The sequence below is a fragment of the Oryza brachyantha genome, chromosome 3 (genome assembly GCF_000231095.2).
Source record: "Oryza brachyantha chromosome 3, ObraRS2, whole genome shotgun sequence".
Taxonomy (NCBI): domain Eukaryota; kingdom Viridiplantae; phylum Streptophyta; class Magnoliopsida; order Poales; family Poaceae; genus Oryza; species Oryza brachyantha.
This window is the reverse complement of record NC_023165.2, coordinates 24,304,985-24,323,388: the sequence shown is the minus strand read 5'-3', so window position 1 is coordinate 24,323,388 and position 18,404 is coordinate 24,304,985. Positions and strand designations below refer to the sequence as shown.

The 18,404-nt window shown below is 39.0% G+C and overlaps 1 protein-coding gene across 1 annotated transcript; it reads left to right on the top strand.

Annotated features, from left to right (window-relative positions):
* Nucleotides 1-7,719: 7,719 nt before the first annotated feature.
* Nucleotides 7,720-17,718, top strand: LOC102722106 (homeobox protein knotted-1-like 6). The gene is made up of 6 exons (XM_006651705.3): nt 7,720-7,939; nt 8,028-8,547; nt 8,780-8,902; nt 9,036-9,180; nt 16,150-16,382; nt 17,079-17,718. Exons 2-6 carry the CDS (start codon nt 8,143-8,145, stop codon nt 17,286-17,288), a joined length of 1,116 nt encoding a protein of 371 aa, XP_006651768.3. The 5' UTR covers nt 7,720-7,939; nt 8,028-8,142; the 3' UTR covers nt 17,289-17,718.
* The last annotated feature ends 686 nt before the right edge of the window (nt 17,719-18,404 follow it).

Below are 18,404 nucleotides of genomic sequence, written 5' to 3'. Positions count from 1 at the left end.
GATTTTTTTAAGTAATTAATACAGAATTAATAAATTTTTACTGTAGCATCACAGTAAAAATAATTAGTCCAAGGTTATAAAATTGGTTTTGTAATTAATCTATATTTAACACTTTAAATTAATGTCTAAACATCTGATATGACACGGGCTAAAAATAATTTTATGTTTCCCAAACACCACCTAGTATGCGCAGATTTCCTTCTGGAGCAGCATGTCGTCTTTGTCACCAAGAATATACACATATATAAAATTTTTATTTATAAATTATATTTTTTTATACTATCTCCATCCCATAATAACTTTATTTTTTGATTTCTGTGTCCAACGCTTTGATCATTGTCTTATTTAAAAGTTTGTATAAAAACTTAAAAAAATAGTTATACATAAATCAGTATTCATATTTTATCATCCAGTAACAACAAAGTTATTACTCACAAAAATATTTCAAATAAGATAAAGAGTCAAAAACACTGTATCTAAAAACTGAAAAATAACATTAACATGGGAAGGAGACAGTAAATTCTACCTCCGTCCCATAATATATGAGATTTTGACTATTCAATTATAATTTTTAACCATTTGTTTTATTAAAATTTAGTACAAATATAAAAAATTTTAAGTAATACTTAAACTACTTCTACTAACAAAGAAAATAATAAACAAAATAAATATTACATTCAAATTTTTGAATAACAGATAATGAAAATCCCTTATTATTTGTGACGCAGGTAGTATGTCTGTATGCATGGTTTGTGCGGGAGGAAGGTAGTAGTTGCAGCGAAGCCGCATGCTGACCGGTACTGGGGGATACTAGCAGCGAGAGCATGATTAGAGAGATCACTCAGCAGTATAGTAGTACTGTAAGCTTCAGTAGTGGCACTGCACGCAGGCTACCTACAGATCGAGCAGCTGGGCTCCAACTCATCGATGCCCGCATGTGCTCGCGTCGCAGGCTAGAGAGGCAGAGGCTACGACGTCGACTCGACGAGCACCACCACCCCACCGGGCAGCAGCAACGCAACGCGACGTTCCAGCTATGCGGCATGCATGTCGTCCAGCCCGGGGCTATAGCTATACAACCAACAACCCCCCGGCCGAGGGCCGATAGCTAGACCGGCGGACGACCCCCCCCCCCCCCCCCCCCCCCCCCCCCCCGATTCCGAGCTCTCGCGCGCGCGCGCGGCCCCCGACGTTATATTCTGTCGCCTAGGTCCGCGGCTAGCTAGCTCCCGGCCGGGCGGGCGGGCGGGCGGGCGGCCTCGATCTCTTCTCTGTGCAGCCACCCGGGTTTTCGGGTGGTGCGAGATCATATCGCGCATTGCTCTCTCTTCTCCTCTGGCAGTTGCAGGGGGAGCATACGTACCTGATCTGACCGGCCGGGAGCTCGGGATTCTGTGAGATTGGCTGTTTTCGGGGTCAATCGACGATATCGGGCTCATTCGCGAGCTACGGTAGGAGAATTATCATTAGTATATAATTAATTAAATATTAATTATTATAAATTTGAAAGTTGATTAATCTGATTTATTTAAAAAATTTATATTAACCTTTAAAGCAAAATATGTATCATTTGGTAATTTGACAAACATGCACAGGAAAAAATGCATAAACATTAGAGCATGTTTAGTTCCCAAAAAAATTTTTTTCTTAAAAAGACATCATATCAAACCGTTGGACATCTAAATGGAGCACAATCAATATGATTATATTATTCTATTATTGTTTATATTGTAATGTACCAACATGTATATGCACACATGTGAGAATTACTCCAATCAGATTTAGTATGTTTTCTATATAAAATTAATGAAGAAAACAGATGGATTATTCTACTACTGGACGGCAATTGTTGCTGCTACATGCTACGTTAGTATGTTGTTAGCTGGAAGTGGTGTTGCATCAAGCGCTTGCTAACGTGCACTGCTAATATGGGTAGCGTGAGTGTTGTTAGTCATCTACCAACGTATCCTGTTGTTGCCAACGATACGGACAACACTAGTATTCGGCCTATGGTGATTTTGTGAAAGAGTTTGTTTCTATATAGAAATTATTCTATTATAGAAATAGTATATTAGATTATATCTTAATTAGTTGGTTTTCCATATTAAAGTTTTCTGGTAAATAAAAACCTCTACCTGTTATAATGAAAGATGATCTAGATCGTTAAAGCGCACAAATATTTTTGGCTGTCAGATATGTTATGAGATGATGCTGGGGAGTAAAATGTGCTGGGATGTTATAGAGTAGATGGAGATGAGCGAAGATTAAGCCGTAAGAACAAGCGAAGAACCAAACAGACGGGCAGAAGAATGACTTCAGATGTCTAACCATATTAAAGACAAGAAAATAATCGGTTTTGGGTGCCATCAAACCCCAAAGGACAAAGACCAAGGCAGCCAACGCCAAGGGCCCAAGGCAATGAACTTTGGGGACTGATAATTGGACGATTGTTTGCCTTTTTAATGAAAAAAAAGTAAAATAACATATTTGTAAAAAATATTTGAACAAAAATTTTACATACGTATACTTATCGATCTAAAAGACAGGCGGGAAAATAAGCTTCCGTGAAAAGTACTTAAAATCAACTCCAAATTTAATGTATAAAAATTTAAAGTTTGGCTTATGAGCGTAAATAGAAGCGAAAAGATAAACGTGAATATGTTTCCAGAATATACTCACTCCATTTAAATGGACTTCCCTTTTTAAACATCGTACAAATCAATACAAAACTACAAGGATCAGAATGTTCTTCACTTTTTTCAAATATCAAAGCATGTTTTCTTACTTTTCTTTATTTCCAGTATGCTTGCCCCCTATTTTACCAACTCACACGTAATAATTGCTCAATAAATAAAGTATATTTAGATATGATATATTTCATCCGTCCTAAAATGTAGTTAGTTATGTGATTCTAATCTCTGTTGATGTCAAATGATCCGACATGTCACACACGAAGGTCTAAAAGTCGTTTCTCAGAATCCTCCAATGCAGAACCTAAATCTTAGAAACCAAGGCGTGCCAATCAGTTTTATCACGTAACTAACAAGATATACACATAGAAAGCAATTAAACCAAAACTGCTATCGGCCAGATAGCTGATACCGCTTCAGGACCCTAGCCGACACATTAAATAATTGGCTTTATATGAATTTGATGGTACCGTGTAAAAATATGCCTTATCGACTGAGTTACAAGTAAGATAATCATGAAATAGTTCAATCAACCAAATTATCTTAAGAGATCGGACTTAATTGAGACAGTTCTAAGATTAATCAACTGATCGGACCGATTTAGCACTTATCGCTCATGTAATCAGCAACCGATAGAACATTAAGCATGTAACTCTAAGTAAAACTGGATTGGTATGCTAATCGCCAGCACAAAACAATGATAACCAATCGCATACATACTCGTGCTAGACCTAGAAAATCGAACTAAACCAAGACAATTCAGATCTAAACATAACCATGCATGAAATCAATGTAAGATCGCGATGTACAGGTAATTAAATACCAAACCAACGTAATCCATCAATCTACACACTGAACTTGGTAGATCCGACGAGCTTCTATATGCAGATCAAACCAAACTTACAAAGATCGGACCAAACTTACATAGATCCGGCCAAACCAAGACAATATGCGATCGGATTCAATATAACTATAGAAAATATGAAGATTTGTAGGTCTAATAGGCAAGTCGATGAACTAATTAAGATAATGTTGGTTATAACTCCAGCAATAAACCCTCGTAGGTAGTTGATCCGATCTATTGATGCAAACCTAGCCAAATAGATTGATCTGATATACCGAGGCAAAATCAAGTTGAACAGATTGACATCAACAAGTCGAATGAAGAACTTGCGAGGACTTGATCGAGAGAGAACCTATCACCACTTCAAACCAAGAACAGATCAAAAGTAACAATAAACCTTAGATAGACCATCGAACAATAGGCAGGAAATCAAACTAAATAGAGACAGTTCCGTTCTAGCCGATCGACGGGTTGACAGTCACGAACTACATTGCGAAGCTGACTCGCGCAGAGAGCTCGCTCTTTTCAAAAGATGGCGATGTGCCGAAGATGTGTATTAAACTGATTGTTGTTGTTATAAAGCTACGAGATACACTATTTACATCCCAGAAATTAACTAACATAACAGGATACGGATCCGTATTAATAACTAACCTATTATACATAGACTCTAATTGGAGATAAAATCCTAAACAAAATCTAAGACACAGATAAAAATAATTTACACGGATTGGGATCGATTCTGAATCTATCTATAATCATGTGGGCCAATCAAACTTCAATCCTTGTCCTATCCGGACTCTATCGGTTGAACTCGAGTTGTGTTCTACTTGTTTTTCTGTCCGATTGTCCTGCTTCATGTTGGATTCGGTCTTCAATCGCGAATTGATCCATAGCGACTATTTGCTAAAATCTAGTGTTAACGATCTCATACCAAAATATAAATATTTCTTATATTATTGAAAAGACTTGTTGTCCTATTAATTATTTCACAATCAAAATTCTTTTCATTTTAACCCTACCTACCCTCTCACCTTCATTCACAGAGGGCCAACATAATCTTTTATTTATAGCTTTAATCGTACCAAATGCTTATATTTTGGGACATAATAATAAATGATAAGTATTATTAGATTGTTTAGTTGGGATTAAGATAAAAGAAAAAAGATTTTGATGCTATTTTAAAAAAATAATGAATGGGGTGGAATGTTAGTTAGCGTAAAATTCAAAGTTATTCCTAGGATAAGTTTTGTATTCTAGATAATTATATTTTAGTACATGATTTAAATTAAAAAATAATTATGACTTGAACCGGAGGGAGCCATATAATTGAGCCGAGTAATATTGTCCAGTAAAGACATGTTAGATGTAAAATTGGGAGAAATGACATACTTACCCTTGTACCTACCCATCTAAGGGGGCATGAAATACATGTCAAATCCTAGGCCTGTAAAACAAGGGCCAAAGGGAGTACGATAGACATATTTTCCAGGATTAAGAAAATTAAGAATCGGGCTTGGATTGTTCGCAGGACATTTTAGTTCCCAACCCCTTACCGGTGGGTAACTGTTGTCTTCGATAACAAAAATGGGTAAATTAATTGCTGACAACATGACATAAATAAAGTTTGAATTTTAAAATGCATCGGCTTATAATTTTTGTTGATGTATATAACATGGAATGGCAAGATGTACGAGCTGTTTGATTATTTAAACGAACCACACTTTAGGCAAGATATGTTGCCAAAAACGTGTGGCTAAAAAGATATTAGCCATGGATCAGAAAATAATGTTCTACAATATGAGACGTGAGTTCATATAGAGAGAAAATTTCGCACTCCCATCTTTTCGATTTTACTTATGTCTATAAATAAAAATTTAATTTTCAACTACAAATTTGGTTTTTATTTTAGAGATTTTTCACTAAAATTTATTTAAAAAGTTTGGTTTCTTAGATTAAGAATACATACACAAAGTTTTATTTACAGATATATCGTTTGCCTTTTTTCATAAAAAGGATAAAAAAATCACCTCGCTGGCTACCGACCATTGTTTACGATGAGTGGCTATCTAGCTAACTTTTGATATGACGAGTTAAAAGGGGCTGTTTGAATCTAGGGATTTTTTAGTTCTTATCACATCAGATGTTTGGACGTTAATTAGATGTCTTAAATATAGACGAATAACAAAACTAATTCTATAAGTAAAGACCATTTTATTAGATAATTTTTTTAAGCCTAATTAATCCATGATTAGCAAATATTTAACGTGGCATCACTTTCGCTAATCATAGACTAGTTAGGCTTAATAGATTTGTCTTGCGAAATAGTCCAGAGTATACGGTGGGTTGTATTAATAACTTATATTTAATAATTCTAGTTAGTGTCCAAACATTCGATGTGATAGGGACTAAAAAAGTTGAAGGAATCCAAACAACCCCTAAATCATCTAAATAAGGTGGTGTTTGTTTTTTAGTCATACTGTTTTGTTTGGTTAGATTGGTTAGAGAGACTAAAAGTGACTATCATATATAGAAATTTTGATTAGGAAGCGTGTGTGAACGAAAGTTTCAGTCCTAATAAGTAAAGTAACTCTAGAAGGGACTAATAGACTAATACAATTTAGTCCATTTTACTATCTCTAGTTTAGGTTTTTAGAGACTAAATAAGACTAAAGTGGACGGACACCTAAACTGTTTGTAAACAGGGACTAAACAATCTTGTATAGTCTACTATAAGAAATGATTTTACGGTAATCTTAAACACTTCTTGGGTGGTCACACTTCAACCAATTTTATTTATGAGCTATAAACTACTGTATGCATCCAAGCAGATGTCTATATTAATTCTAGTTACCGGCCGGTAACAAACCATCCTACGAGACCATTTTAAAACTCAATAGCAACGCAACATTACAAAGCATATGTATATATTAGAACATAATATAATTACCGTTTAATTGAATTATAGAAAACACTTGAATTATCAGGGAAATAATAACTCAAAATGAAATGTTGAAGATGTTGAACGTCGTGTTAAATTTCCTCCAATGTTATATCTTTAGCCATTCCGTAACATTTTCAAATTAAAGTATTCTTTGAATGCTAGTTAACTTGTTGTTCCAAATCACCCAATATTTTTTCTACAGGATCCAAATCATATAGTATTTCTTTGCCTTTTCATACAAATAACAGATGCAATAAAACTAATCATCTTATTTTGCGTAGCTACCGGAGTTTATGATTGTTGGGTTTCTCCGAAACGATATATTTGCAAATCAAAGATAATTTGTGAATAAAATTTATACATACGTGTTCATACCCATCTAATAGCCAAGCTAAAAATAAAATATAATAAATAAACAAAAATAAACCCCAACTTTAAAGATAAAAATTAAAATTTTAGCTCATAAGCATAAGGAGAAGCGGAAAGTTAAAGTATTAGAGCAAGTTTAATAGTAATAGTTTCGTACAATAGTCATGTACAAAACATATACTAACATGTCCCACCTGTCATTTACACACTGTGTCTTAAAGTCCGTGCTATAGCTGACTATAAATCTATAACACAATACTTTTCTTTATTCTCTCTTATCTCATTAAAATATATATACTGTCGGATAGGCTACTGTACCGCTCTCTCGGTACAGCTGACTATAAATCCATAACATAATGTTTTTCTTTATTCTCTTATCTTATTAAAATATATTTATTGTCGGTTTGCAGGTACTCTTGGTGATTTTAGATGGTTGATTAGTTAAAATAACTCAAAAGTAGGACAAAGGGGATGGCCTTAATTAATATTTTATTCGAAGTGCCACTACATCAGCGAAAGTACAGACGTAGTGATTCAACGGCAAAAGAAACCGATCGATCGAGATCGGATAGTTTACGAAATAACACGATCAACTCATGTCAAACAAAGATAGATGCTCATCTAGACACCACACACAACCCAACCCACACGCTGATGATTCGACCATCAAACAAAAGAAAGGCAGAGCTTCGTCGCATCGTGCTGTGGCAAGGGCAAAGCTGTAGCCCCCGTTTTTTTTTTCTCTTTCAGAAAAGAAAAAAAAATCCATCTTCTTCGTCTCCACACCTCCGCGCGCGAGCCAGCCATAAAATTCCCTACAAAAGCCACTCGCAAGCCCTCTCGATTTGACCTGCAAAAGCAAAGCCCCCACAAGCTCCACTACTCTACAACCCTACAGCTACCCAGCGCATCCAACACTGTCTCTCTATCTCTCCAAAGGCAGTAGCTTTTCCTCCTCTCCTCTTCTCTCTAATGATAGCTCTTCTGCTCAGTTCATGGTGAGGAGAGAGGAGGAGCTCAGCTCAAGGTAGGCGGCGGCAGGCAGGCACACACTCTCCTCTCTTTCTCCGGTTCTTCTCCAGTTGGAGTCGAGTGTGTGGAGTCTCCCAAAAACCCTTTTCCTCTTTCTCTTCGTCCAAGAACTTCACCTCAGCTCGAACAGCGTCCAACTTTTGCGCAGGGAGCTCGGGGGACAGCGGGCGGAGAGCTCCATCGCTGCACCAATACTTCACTGGAGATCGGCTAGGTAGCTCTCTCTCTCTCTCGCGGCTAGTGTTTGTCTCTCTCCCTCTCTCATGGAGGAGATCTCGCACCACTTCGGGGCCGGAGCGAGCGGCCATGGCCACGGTCACCACCACCATCAGCAGCAGCAGCATCACCATCCGTGGGGTTCTTCCCTCAGCGCCGTGGTTGCGCCCCCGCCGCCGCCGCCGCAGCAGCAGCAGACGCAGGCGTGCGTCATGGCGCACACTCCGCTCACCCTGAACACGGCGGCGGCGGCGGCTGCCGGCAACAACGGCGGCAACCCGGTGCTGCAGCTGGCCAACGGCAGCCTCCTCGACGCGTGCGGCGCCAGTGGCAAGGCGAAGGAGCCCTCGGCGTCGTCTTCCTTCGCCGCCGACGTGGAGGCCATCAAGGCCAAGATCATCTCCCACCCCCACTACTCCTCCCTCCTCGCCGCCTACCTCGACTGCCAGAAGGCAAGTCCCCCGCAGCCGATGAGCTCGCAACATCTATCTCCTGCATGCATGCGCTCGCCGCTCCTACATCTCATGTCAAGTTCATATGCAACAAGCTAACTGGTCGTTGCTCTCTTCACGTATACTCCTATATGCTAGCTACAGCATACATAGCGTATATATATATGTGCCGTGTCGCTCCGGTGCAACTAGATGTGTTTTTGCGACTCATCGCCGGCGTGTGGGGGTGCAGGTAGGAGCGCCGCCGGAGGTGTCGGCGAGGCTGACGGCGGTGGCGCAGGACCTGGAGCTGCGACAGCGCACGGCGCTCGGCGGCCTCGGCGCCGCGACGGAGCCGGAGCTGGACCAGTTCATGGTGAGCTCGCTCGTTTCGCTCTTAACCGATAACCCGCCGCAGCCTGTCATCACTTCCTGCGCCGGCGTCTCTTACACATGGTGACCATCTCGATGGTGCTCGCCGGCGGCCTGTGCGTGCGTGCGTTGTGCAGGAGGCGTACCACGAGATGCTGGTGAAGTACAGGGAGGAGCTGACGAGGCCGCTGCAGGAGGCGATGGAGTTCCTGAGGAGGGTGGAGACGCAGCTCAACACGCTCTCCATCTCCGGCCGATCGCTCCGCAATATCCTTTCCTCCGGTAAAACCCACCACCGATCATATCGTTTCATCATCCGCTGATCGATCTTCTACCTTCCTGATCAAATTCATTGCATGTCTTCGATTTCTGCTGTTTTCGCCTGGCTTCTTCGATCCGTTGTCTGCATATCGATCTCCTTTGTTCTCTCCCTCTCTCGATCTCTTTTGCTGTTTGGATTAACTGGTTCCAGATGTGGGTGTGCATCTCTGTTTGATTAATTTCTTGGCCAGGAAAACCGCATCTGTAGTCTTTCTCCTACAGGTTTTTTTTTTGCATGCATGCGTGTCAGTGACTCCTGCAGATGATCTGGGTTGCTTGGTGTTCGATGCTCTAAATCCCGCAAGTTCTCATCAGGGTTTCCAAAAGATTCTTTTGCCCTGATTGCTTTTCTTGGCCATGCATGTGGGATTCTTCCATCTGGGCTTCTACTACTGATCATTTCTTCTGTTGGCAAGGAATAGTCCCCGCACATGTACACCCAGTCGTCAGTGCAGCTAGGATTTGCTTTGATTCTTCTGTTCTTCCGAAATCGATCTTCTGATGATAAAAAACGAACTTTTATGAAGTAAATTTCCCAAAACCTGAGGATTTGGCCCATTCATGACATAATCTCAGGCAATGGAAATATTTTGCCCAAAAGATATGAAGTTCCTTGTAACAAATTAATTAACCGCAAAACCTGGGTATTTGCATTGCAGACATCCCCAAGAGTAGGGTTTGTGAAATTTACCACTGTATAAGCTACATCTTACACATACATCTCCATCGTCTAGGAACTAGTTCGTGGTTCCTCCATTGGTTCTCTTTGTGTTTGATGCTCTTTTTTTTTTCTGAAGGTAATGAAAATGTGTTACTACTACAGTTTATGCCGCTTGTGCCGGCATAGCTGGTTGATTTTGATTCCCTTTCTGAAAGAACATGTGCATGTGACTCCCGGGTAGAGTTCTTTGGTTCAGCCGTCTTTTCCCCGGGATGGAAACAAAGGCGGTGAGGAGTCCTTCCCTTGTTCTTCTAGGGTTTGGGTAAGGCTCACTGTGCAAGCAAACAGTGCGTAGCCGAGGTGTCTCACTGCCGTATGTCAGTGGAGCAAGGACACACATGTTGTGTTTACTGATCCCCTGCACAAACATCTCAGAGAGAGAGAGAAGAGAGGAGAAAGAAAGAGAGAGATAGCGAGAGAGTAGTAGTACATGTTCAGAGACAGCCTCATCCCCCATCTGTCACGCAAGCCAGAATAACATTCTTGTCATCTTTCTCCCCCTGAAGAAACGAAGTGGAGTAGCCACCCTGTTGTCCTAGAATCTCTTGGTTTGGTTATGTGAGGTGTTGAGGCCTTCCAGATGTGTGTGTGGATGGATGCAGTGCATGATGCATTGCACAGGGCTTGGGGCTGGTCGTCTGCTTGTGTTCTTCTCTATAGTCTTTGCTAATTTTAAAATGCAAACATCAGGTGGATCCAGACGATGCCAGGGCGCCTTTCTAATGACCTGTCACGAGAGTATAGTAGTAAGTAGCAGTGCTCACCACACAGTTTGACACTCCAGTGTGCAGGGTTTTCGGCTAGCTAGCTCATCAGCAGAGCTGATGCATACTATGCACAGGTGCTGCTACTATGCCACACAATCAATTCATTATTGGAGCATGTAGCGCGGAAGCTGCCATCTGATATTTGCACAGTAGCATCAGCATCAATAGTGGCTTCAGATTTACGCATGTGAAGAAATTGAACCCTGAACGAGTTATTAGAGTTGTATGGAAACCCTGAACAGCATGAGGTCAAGAGAAATTAAATTGAGTAATGGTCCTGTACTGAACGTAGGTAGACATAACTCTACAAAAAAAATCATAGGTAGACATGAGTAAATTTTAGTATTCTGTGTTCTGACCAGTGCAGTCCCATGGACAGAACGGTCACAGCTAGGATCGAAAAAGATACAGTTAAGCAAGAGAATAGCCTATTATTTGATGTGAGATCTTGCAATGTTTTGGTGATCCCTTGGCTATATACAAAGAGTATTTTATATGTAGTAGATTATGTGATCTACAGGTAGAATTGTTGCTAGAATATTTAGGGGGTGTTTAGTTGGTGAAATGAAAATTTTTGCATGTCACATCAGACGTTTGATCGGATGTCGGAAGGAGTTTTCAGACACGAACGAAAAAATGAATTTCACGGCTGGCGGAAAAAATGAATTTCACGGCTGGCGTGAAAACAGAATCTTTTGAGCCTCATTACTGTAGTACTTATGGCTAATCACGTGCTAATTAAGCTCAAAAGATTCGTCCCACGATTTCTCACAAAATTGTGCAATTAGTTTTTCGTTTTATCTATGTTTAATACTCTATTTAGGTGTCTAAAGTTTCGATGTGATGATTTTGGGTGAAAATATTTGAGAACTAGACAGCCCCTTATGCCAGTCTTCCCTTCATTCTCTCTCATATACACATAATGGCGGTCAAGAATCATTGGATGCTTTCCAAGGCAAGTCCAAGTTCAAATGCTTCTGTATTTTTCAGCTGTCAACTCATTTCTTCTCAGGTTCAATTCTTCTTTTGTCCTACTGCTTGGACCTTGGTAGATGCGCATCTACAACTACTAACAGTATTACATGCGTTCTATTTTCCAAAAACTGGAGACTAGCCTAGCAGATTCACAAGGCAACCGGAGCATATTACCCAGTCAAGGTTATAGATGATCATTCCTAACTTCACTTAGGACCATTCCTAACTTCGTTTTCATTTAATCACAAAAGAACACTGCATTTTTCTGACTGATGTTGCACCTGTACTCCAAGATTCTTCGTTGCATGCATTCTTTCAAGGCCATGCAAAAGCAGGGGACACAGATATCACGAGTTTCCGTTTGTCTCGAGGCAAGACCAAAAGAGATACTGAAACTTGCTTGCTAAAAAGCAAGCAAAAGAAAACAATAGGATAGAAAAGAGCTGATTGATTTTGCAATGGAACGTCACTAGAAAAGACAATGCATGCAACTGCAGGACAGAAGTATACCTCGACAAATTGAGTTAACAAAAAAAATATTTGGATGATAAATGTTCTCAAGTTTTTTTGTGATTTCTATATTGACAGGGTTGGTTCCACCTCAAAATTTTGGAGTTTCTGTGACTGACATTTCTTCTGTTGATTGCCTGAGGTTCAACTTCGCAACGCCACATGATTTGCTTCTGTTCTTAATTTAGTTAGCCACAATGAGCTACAATGGGTTTATATTTGTTGGCTTGTTTAACCATAAAACCTGCAGTAACATAGTTCTGCTAAAAAAGAGAGCCTGATTTAAAAATCCTTCAGATATTTTGCCGCATCCATGCTACATTCCATGCTACATAGTTCTGCAGTAACATTGTTTTTTTTCTTTGAACACTGTCCTTATGTCTGTTTTATATAAATCTGCTAAGTTTGATAATATTTACATCTATGTTGCGAACACAAGGAAACTATTTAGCCAGTGATCCTGCTACCTCTCCCATTGTACTCTTCCTTTTAAATTTATCCATATGGTAATTCTTTTTTTTTTCGCAAAAACAGTTTCTTTTTCTAAATAGAACCAAGGTGTCCAAACAAAGTTTGTAAAAAAGTACAATATTTTGTGTGTTACATGATGTTCTACAAGAAAAGTTCGCGTTTCCATAATATTTTACCATGGTATTACATGAATTACTTCCATTCGTCCAATGAATATTTGGAGTGACCAAGCTACCTCTGCCATTTGTCTGTTCCTCTTTTTTTTTTTCATTGGCAATTCTTTTTTTGCAAAATACTGTTACTTATTTTTACGAAAAATTAAGGTGTGCATTATTTTTCAACATGGTTTCTGTTATATGACCAAACATTTTTTTTTAGAAAAAGTGTAATATTTTTAATGTTATATAATGTGCTGCAATATCATTTTCCATGACTCTTATGTATTTAGAATATTTTACCGTGGGGTTACATGATGGTTCTCTAGTCCTACATACGAATATTTGGAAAGTTCTGACCTTATTATAGATGTTTTTATGCATTTTCCAGAGTAAACCCAGCAGTAAAACTAACAAATATGGCCTTAGAACCGGGGCCAATTATCGTCTTCCTACGTTTGATCCTTTGTCTAACGTGGCCTAATGCTTTAGATCTATTTGATCATAACTAACTATTTAGTACACGAATTTTAAAAATAAAATTTTAATAATCGTTCTGTAAATTAAGAGGTACATGTCTGCTTACTGCTATGCAAAGATGCTAGATTGTTTTCAAAGAAAATCTTTAGAAAGAAAAGACATGTGCCTCCAAATTTACAGCTGCAAATGTTCTGTAGTAATGATGGGTGTAGAACCTTCAATCTCCCTTAACTTCTTTTAAAGAGCAATATAAGACGAAGAAACCCCGCAAGTTTAAAAGCTGTTTCACAAGCACTGGTTTATTCTTCTTATTCTGCTGAAATGTACAAATACGAAATTATTGATATTATGATGGGCCTTTGCATCCTTCATTTGGAAACAGATCTTTGCTTAGATAAATGGAACAGCTAACGCTTGTTACAAGTTATCTTCTTGCTTGTACTGATTAATGTGGTGTAGTCAACGACAAAAGATGAGATGCACCGAACCCTTCATGCCAATTAATAAGTTATGATTTCTTTAATAATTGATGCCATAGAAGCAGTACCCACAAAATTTAAATGAACACACCACTTATAGAAGATATTACTGACTCCGTCCCAAAATATAAGTCATTCTTGTTATGAGGCAAGTCAAACTTTTCGATTTTTGTCTGATATTGGACTACCATATATATGCAGTGCCGTGCATGTTATATTATTTGATTTATATTTAAAAGTTCTTTAAGATAATACTAATCTGTTGTTATTGTTAATATCAAAGAAATTGGTTGTCAAATTAAGTTCTACATTTAAGGCTGTGCAAAAACATATGCACTTTATATTTTGGGACAGAGGTAGGAACTATAAGATAAACAGTTTAGTGGTCAGATGTTGACTTCCTACATCTTCAGAAAGAAGAAAGAAAATAGTAGCACAAGTGATTATCGCATGCACCAATCTGGCACGTTTGCAGCATAAGTAACTTCGTGCATACCCTCTAAATAAACGGCCTTTTACATCATTTTGTGCTAGATTAATCCTGGTACAAAAAAATAGTTTTTTGTTGTCCCATTTTGATTTAGGATTGTCTTTTATAGTAAACTAAGTCAAATGGTTAAAATTATTTTCTGATCCAAGTCTAATAAAACTGTTTTAATGTAATCAACCTATATAGTTGTGTCGTCTACAATAAAATTTAATAGGTCTGTCCAGATAGATATCACTTGGCCTGTATTATGGTATGCATGATTAGTTGAGACTTGCTCCATTGAAAGAAAAATTCATTGTTCCTTAGGTAAGCAAAACATGTCTTTGGACTACACTAATAGTCATATTAGATGTGATGTCCCCTATGAAAATCTTGCAAAGATCATGAGTGCCAATCGGGACAATTTACATCTGGCAAACCATATAATCTTTGCACTAAAAGAATGCAAAGGATTAATTACACTTTAAGTTTTAACAGTTGTAATTATTTGATCCGAGGCATTATGTAAGAGATTTTTCTAGTGCATTCCCTGTACCTAGTATGCCTAATACTCTGCAAAACGTTTGTACGGATTCATTCCCCAAGCACTGTTTTCATCGATATTTGTTACATGTTATCCTTGTACTCCCCCAGTTTGATAATTCTCTTCGTTTTGGACTAAGACATTCTTCTAAATTAATCTTTGATAGTGATATTCTATTAATATTTATAAAAACTATAAAGAAATGTTTTTTATTGAAGTGCTCTTTATGACCCATATGGCCATATATACAAGATTCCCTAATTTTTTCAAACTAAATATTTTGAAAGTTGTTAATAGTTCAAGTTTTAAAAGTTTGACTATACATTTGTCCAAAATGACATCAATTATGGAACAGGAGGGAGTATGTGCTTGTCAGTGTTAAAAATTATTTTTCTAATTCTTTTCAGATGCAACGTCCTGTGGTTATAAATATTTGAAGTGTACGATACGATTGGGCCAAACAGTAAATTCTGACAATTTATATTAGAACAGGCATAGATAATCTAACAAGTTTATGATGTGATAAAAGTACTTGTTTGTGCAAATCTGCATGTGCCATCAGTTTATTTGAGTTTTTGTTTTTGCTGTGTGCTTTGCCAAGTTTGCAAAATGTTATTCTAAACGTTAAATCTATAGACAGGAGGAAAGAATTGAATATCTGTTTCCTAAAAAGAAAAATCAACCATCATGTCAGAATGTTTTAGCATCTTCCTTCTGAATAGATGTTGACTGTCAACAGATGTGCTGAGAATATAGTAGATTGCTTTTTACAAATGCTAACTTACTGGAACAGTTTTTTTTTTCCTAAACATTACTCTTGTGCACTATGTTTGTTCCTGTTTTCAAGGGAAAGAGGAATGAAGATATTTACCATTGAAATAAAGCGAAGTTTACAAATGACTATTATGAGACATTTTACACCAAACGGATAACTTGTATTTTAAGAGAAATTATACTTTTACCGCTATCTTCGCTTTAGTAGATGATAAGCTTATTTTGTTCAGGTGAGTTTCTTGTACTTTTTTCAGATGCAATTTAAAATCCGTTTGAATTCTTAGTTAAATATGTTGCCATTTGTCATTTCCATCGGCAATGTGCCAGCTACCTAATTCTGTAGCATTTCACGGATCATGGTGTCATGATGTGGTCTCTTTTCTGTTCACAAGTTACTTTTCGGTTTGTACACTATTCTTGTCTACTGTTGTAACCAACTATTTATCGATTATCTGACCGTATTCTTTGTTCTGCAAAATTTGAAGAGCTACTGAAGATACGTGATTTACCTGATTTTTTTATGCATTAGACTGACTATGTGTACCATATGATCTTTGCTAACTATTCCATGTTACATGTTTGAAGGCTCTTCTGAGGAGGACCAAGAAGGTAGCGGAGGAGAGACAGAACTTCCTGAGATCGATGCACATGGTGTGGACCAAGAGCTCAAGCACCATTTGCTGAAGAAGTACAGTGGCTACCTGAGCTCCCTGAAGCAAGAACTGTCAAAGAAGAAGAAGAAAGGGAAGCTTCCGAAGGATGCTCGCCAACAGCTCCTCAACTGGTGGGAGCTGCACTACAAATGGCCTTACCCCTCGGTAAGATCCTCTTCGTTCCCCATGTTGATTTATGAGACTAGTGATGCTGAAATTCTATGTGAAACCTACATTTAATTTTGATGCTGCGGAACTACCTCGGTGCTGTGCATTGTAGATTCATCCAAGGTGTAAGCACATAGCTGCGGTGCATCACCCCTTTGACTTGTTATTTTAAGTGATTACTTAACCTAAATAAAGTATTTAGCGAGAATCAGAATATCGTCTGTCGTATTAAACTAGCCGCATGCAAATATCTGTTACTTTTGTGCTATCTAAGCTACAACCAAGGATAAAGATTGTCGCTAAAATTTGCTGAAGTTAGCTTAGTTGGAATGATAGCATGCTTTGCAGCTAGGTCAACCATTTTATCCAGTTCTTGAGATGACAATGAATTGGTTAATTTATTTGGTCGTCTGCAGTTATTAGCATCATGGTTGCATCAAACTACTGACCAGTAAGCTTTGGATTTTATTTTATGAAGGCTATAAGAAACTATTGGTCTTGTATTTTCTTGCCCTTTTACTAGAAAAGTACCCTAATCTTTCCTACACCTTGAATGCAATGCACCAAACAATGCCCTTTTGTTCATCCTGCAATTTGTGTGATATATATGAAAATGATGCAATGCCAACAAACAAATGACAGGGGTAGCCTGCAGTTTTCCTGATCAAGCTATCTTATGTATGGATCGAGCAGGAGAGTCAGAAGGTGGCCCTGGCGGAGTCGACCGGCCTGGACCTGAAGCAGATCAACAACTGGTTCATCAACCAGCGGAAGCGCCACTGGAAGCCGTCAGACGAGATGCAGTTCGTGATGATGGACGGCTACCACCCGACCAACGCCGCCGCCTTCTACATGGACGGCCACTTCATCAACGACGGCGGCGGCCTTTACAGGCTCGGCTAGCTAGGCCTCTACTGCCACCCCAGCATCGATCGCCCACTACCATGACCTAGATCTCGACCCAATGGTCACTAAGCTACTGGTGTCTTAAAATTAAAGTCTGTGAGAACCTAGGTTTAGTTCTTCGGTTTGGTGCACGCCATGGCCATGGATGGCCGCGTGCTTATTTTGTTGCCGCTTAATTACGTATTTTGCGTATGCCAAGCTTATGTATGGCTGCTGCCTATGCATCGACTCGGTTGGTAATCTGCTGCTGCTGCTACCTCGATGCGGTGGTGGTGGTGAATGTTTTATGTGGTTTAATCTTGCGATCCTGATGCGAAGACATGGATCGAACTGTCAGCTACCTGCTGCTGCTAAGTGCAACGTTTGAATAATTTGCATTGCCCTTGTTAATTTCTACCTAATTAATTTGCTGATCGCATCAGTCTGTTCGGAGTTTTCTTGGTGCGTTCTTGCACTCGTGCTCTTTTAAATTGACTGTACTAAGTCATTTGATGTGATACTTGATAGCAAGATGATCTAATGCTATCCATGGAACACAATCTTTCTCGCTCTCGTGGGGTTAGGTCGCCATGATGGGAAGAAACAGCGGAAGGAGATAGAACTAGAAGGGTAAAGTTTAAAAGTGGACGGCGGACGTACCAGGCTTCGCGCCGGCGGTTAACCGCGGCGGCACACGGGGCTGGGCTCCGTTGTGGCCGACGGCGACGGGGGTCGCGAGCCGGCGCGGCGAGGCGGCGCGTACGTTGGTAACGCAACCGCCATGCGGCAACTACGAAACCTAGCGCTAGTTTGGGCCGTTTGGGCTAATGTGTCGGCTCCGCTTTTTGGTTGGTTGGGAAAGGGAAAGCGCCCACTTTGACTCCATGAACAATATGTTTAGCCCAATTCTTATGTTCCAAACGTCAAATGAGACTCAAAACTACTCTCTCCGGGTTTTTTTTTAGGCGGTTGTTATTTTCATTTATTTCGACCCTTTGTTTTATTTAAAAATTTTGTTTAAATATACTAAATTATAAATTATATTTAAAGTTACTTTAGTAATAAATCAAATCATAATAAAATAGTCAATAGTTATATAAATTTTTTGAAGGTCAAACCTAGATGAAAAAGTCA

Excerpts from the sequence above, each read along its gene's own strand:
- LOC102722106 (XM_006651705.3), top strand. The coding sequence starts at position 8,143 with ATGGAGGAGATCTCGCACCACTTCGGGGCCGGAGCGAGCGGCCATGGC. Across the intron at positions 8,548-8,779 it reads CCTACCTCGACTGCCAGAAG|GTAGGAGCGCCGCCGGAGGT; the intron begins GCAAGTCCCCCG and ends GTGGGGGTGCAG. Across the intron at positions 16,383-17,078 it reads ACAAATGGCCTTACCCCTCG|GAGAGTCAGAAGGTGGCCCT; the intron begins GTAAGATCCTCT and ends TGGATCGAGCAG.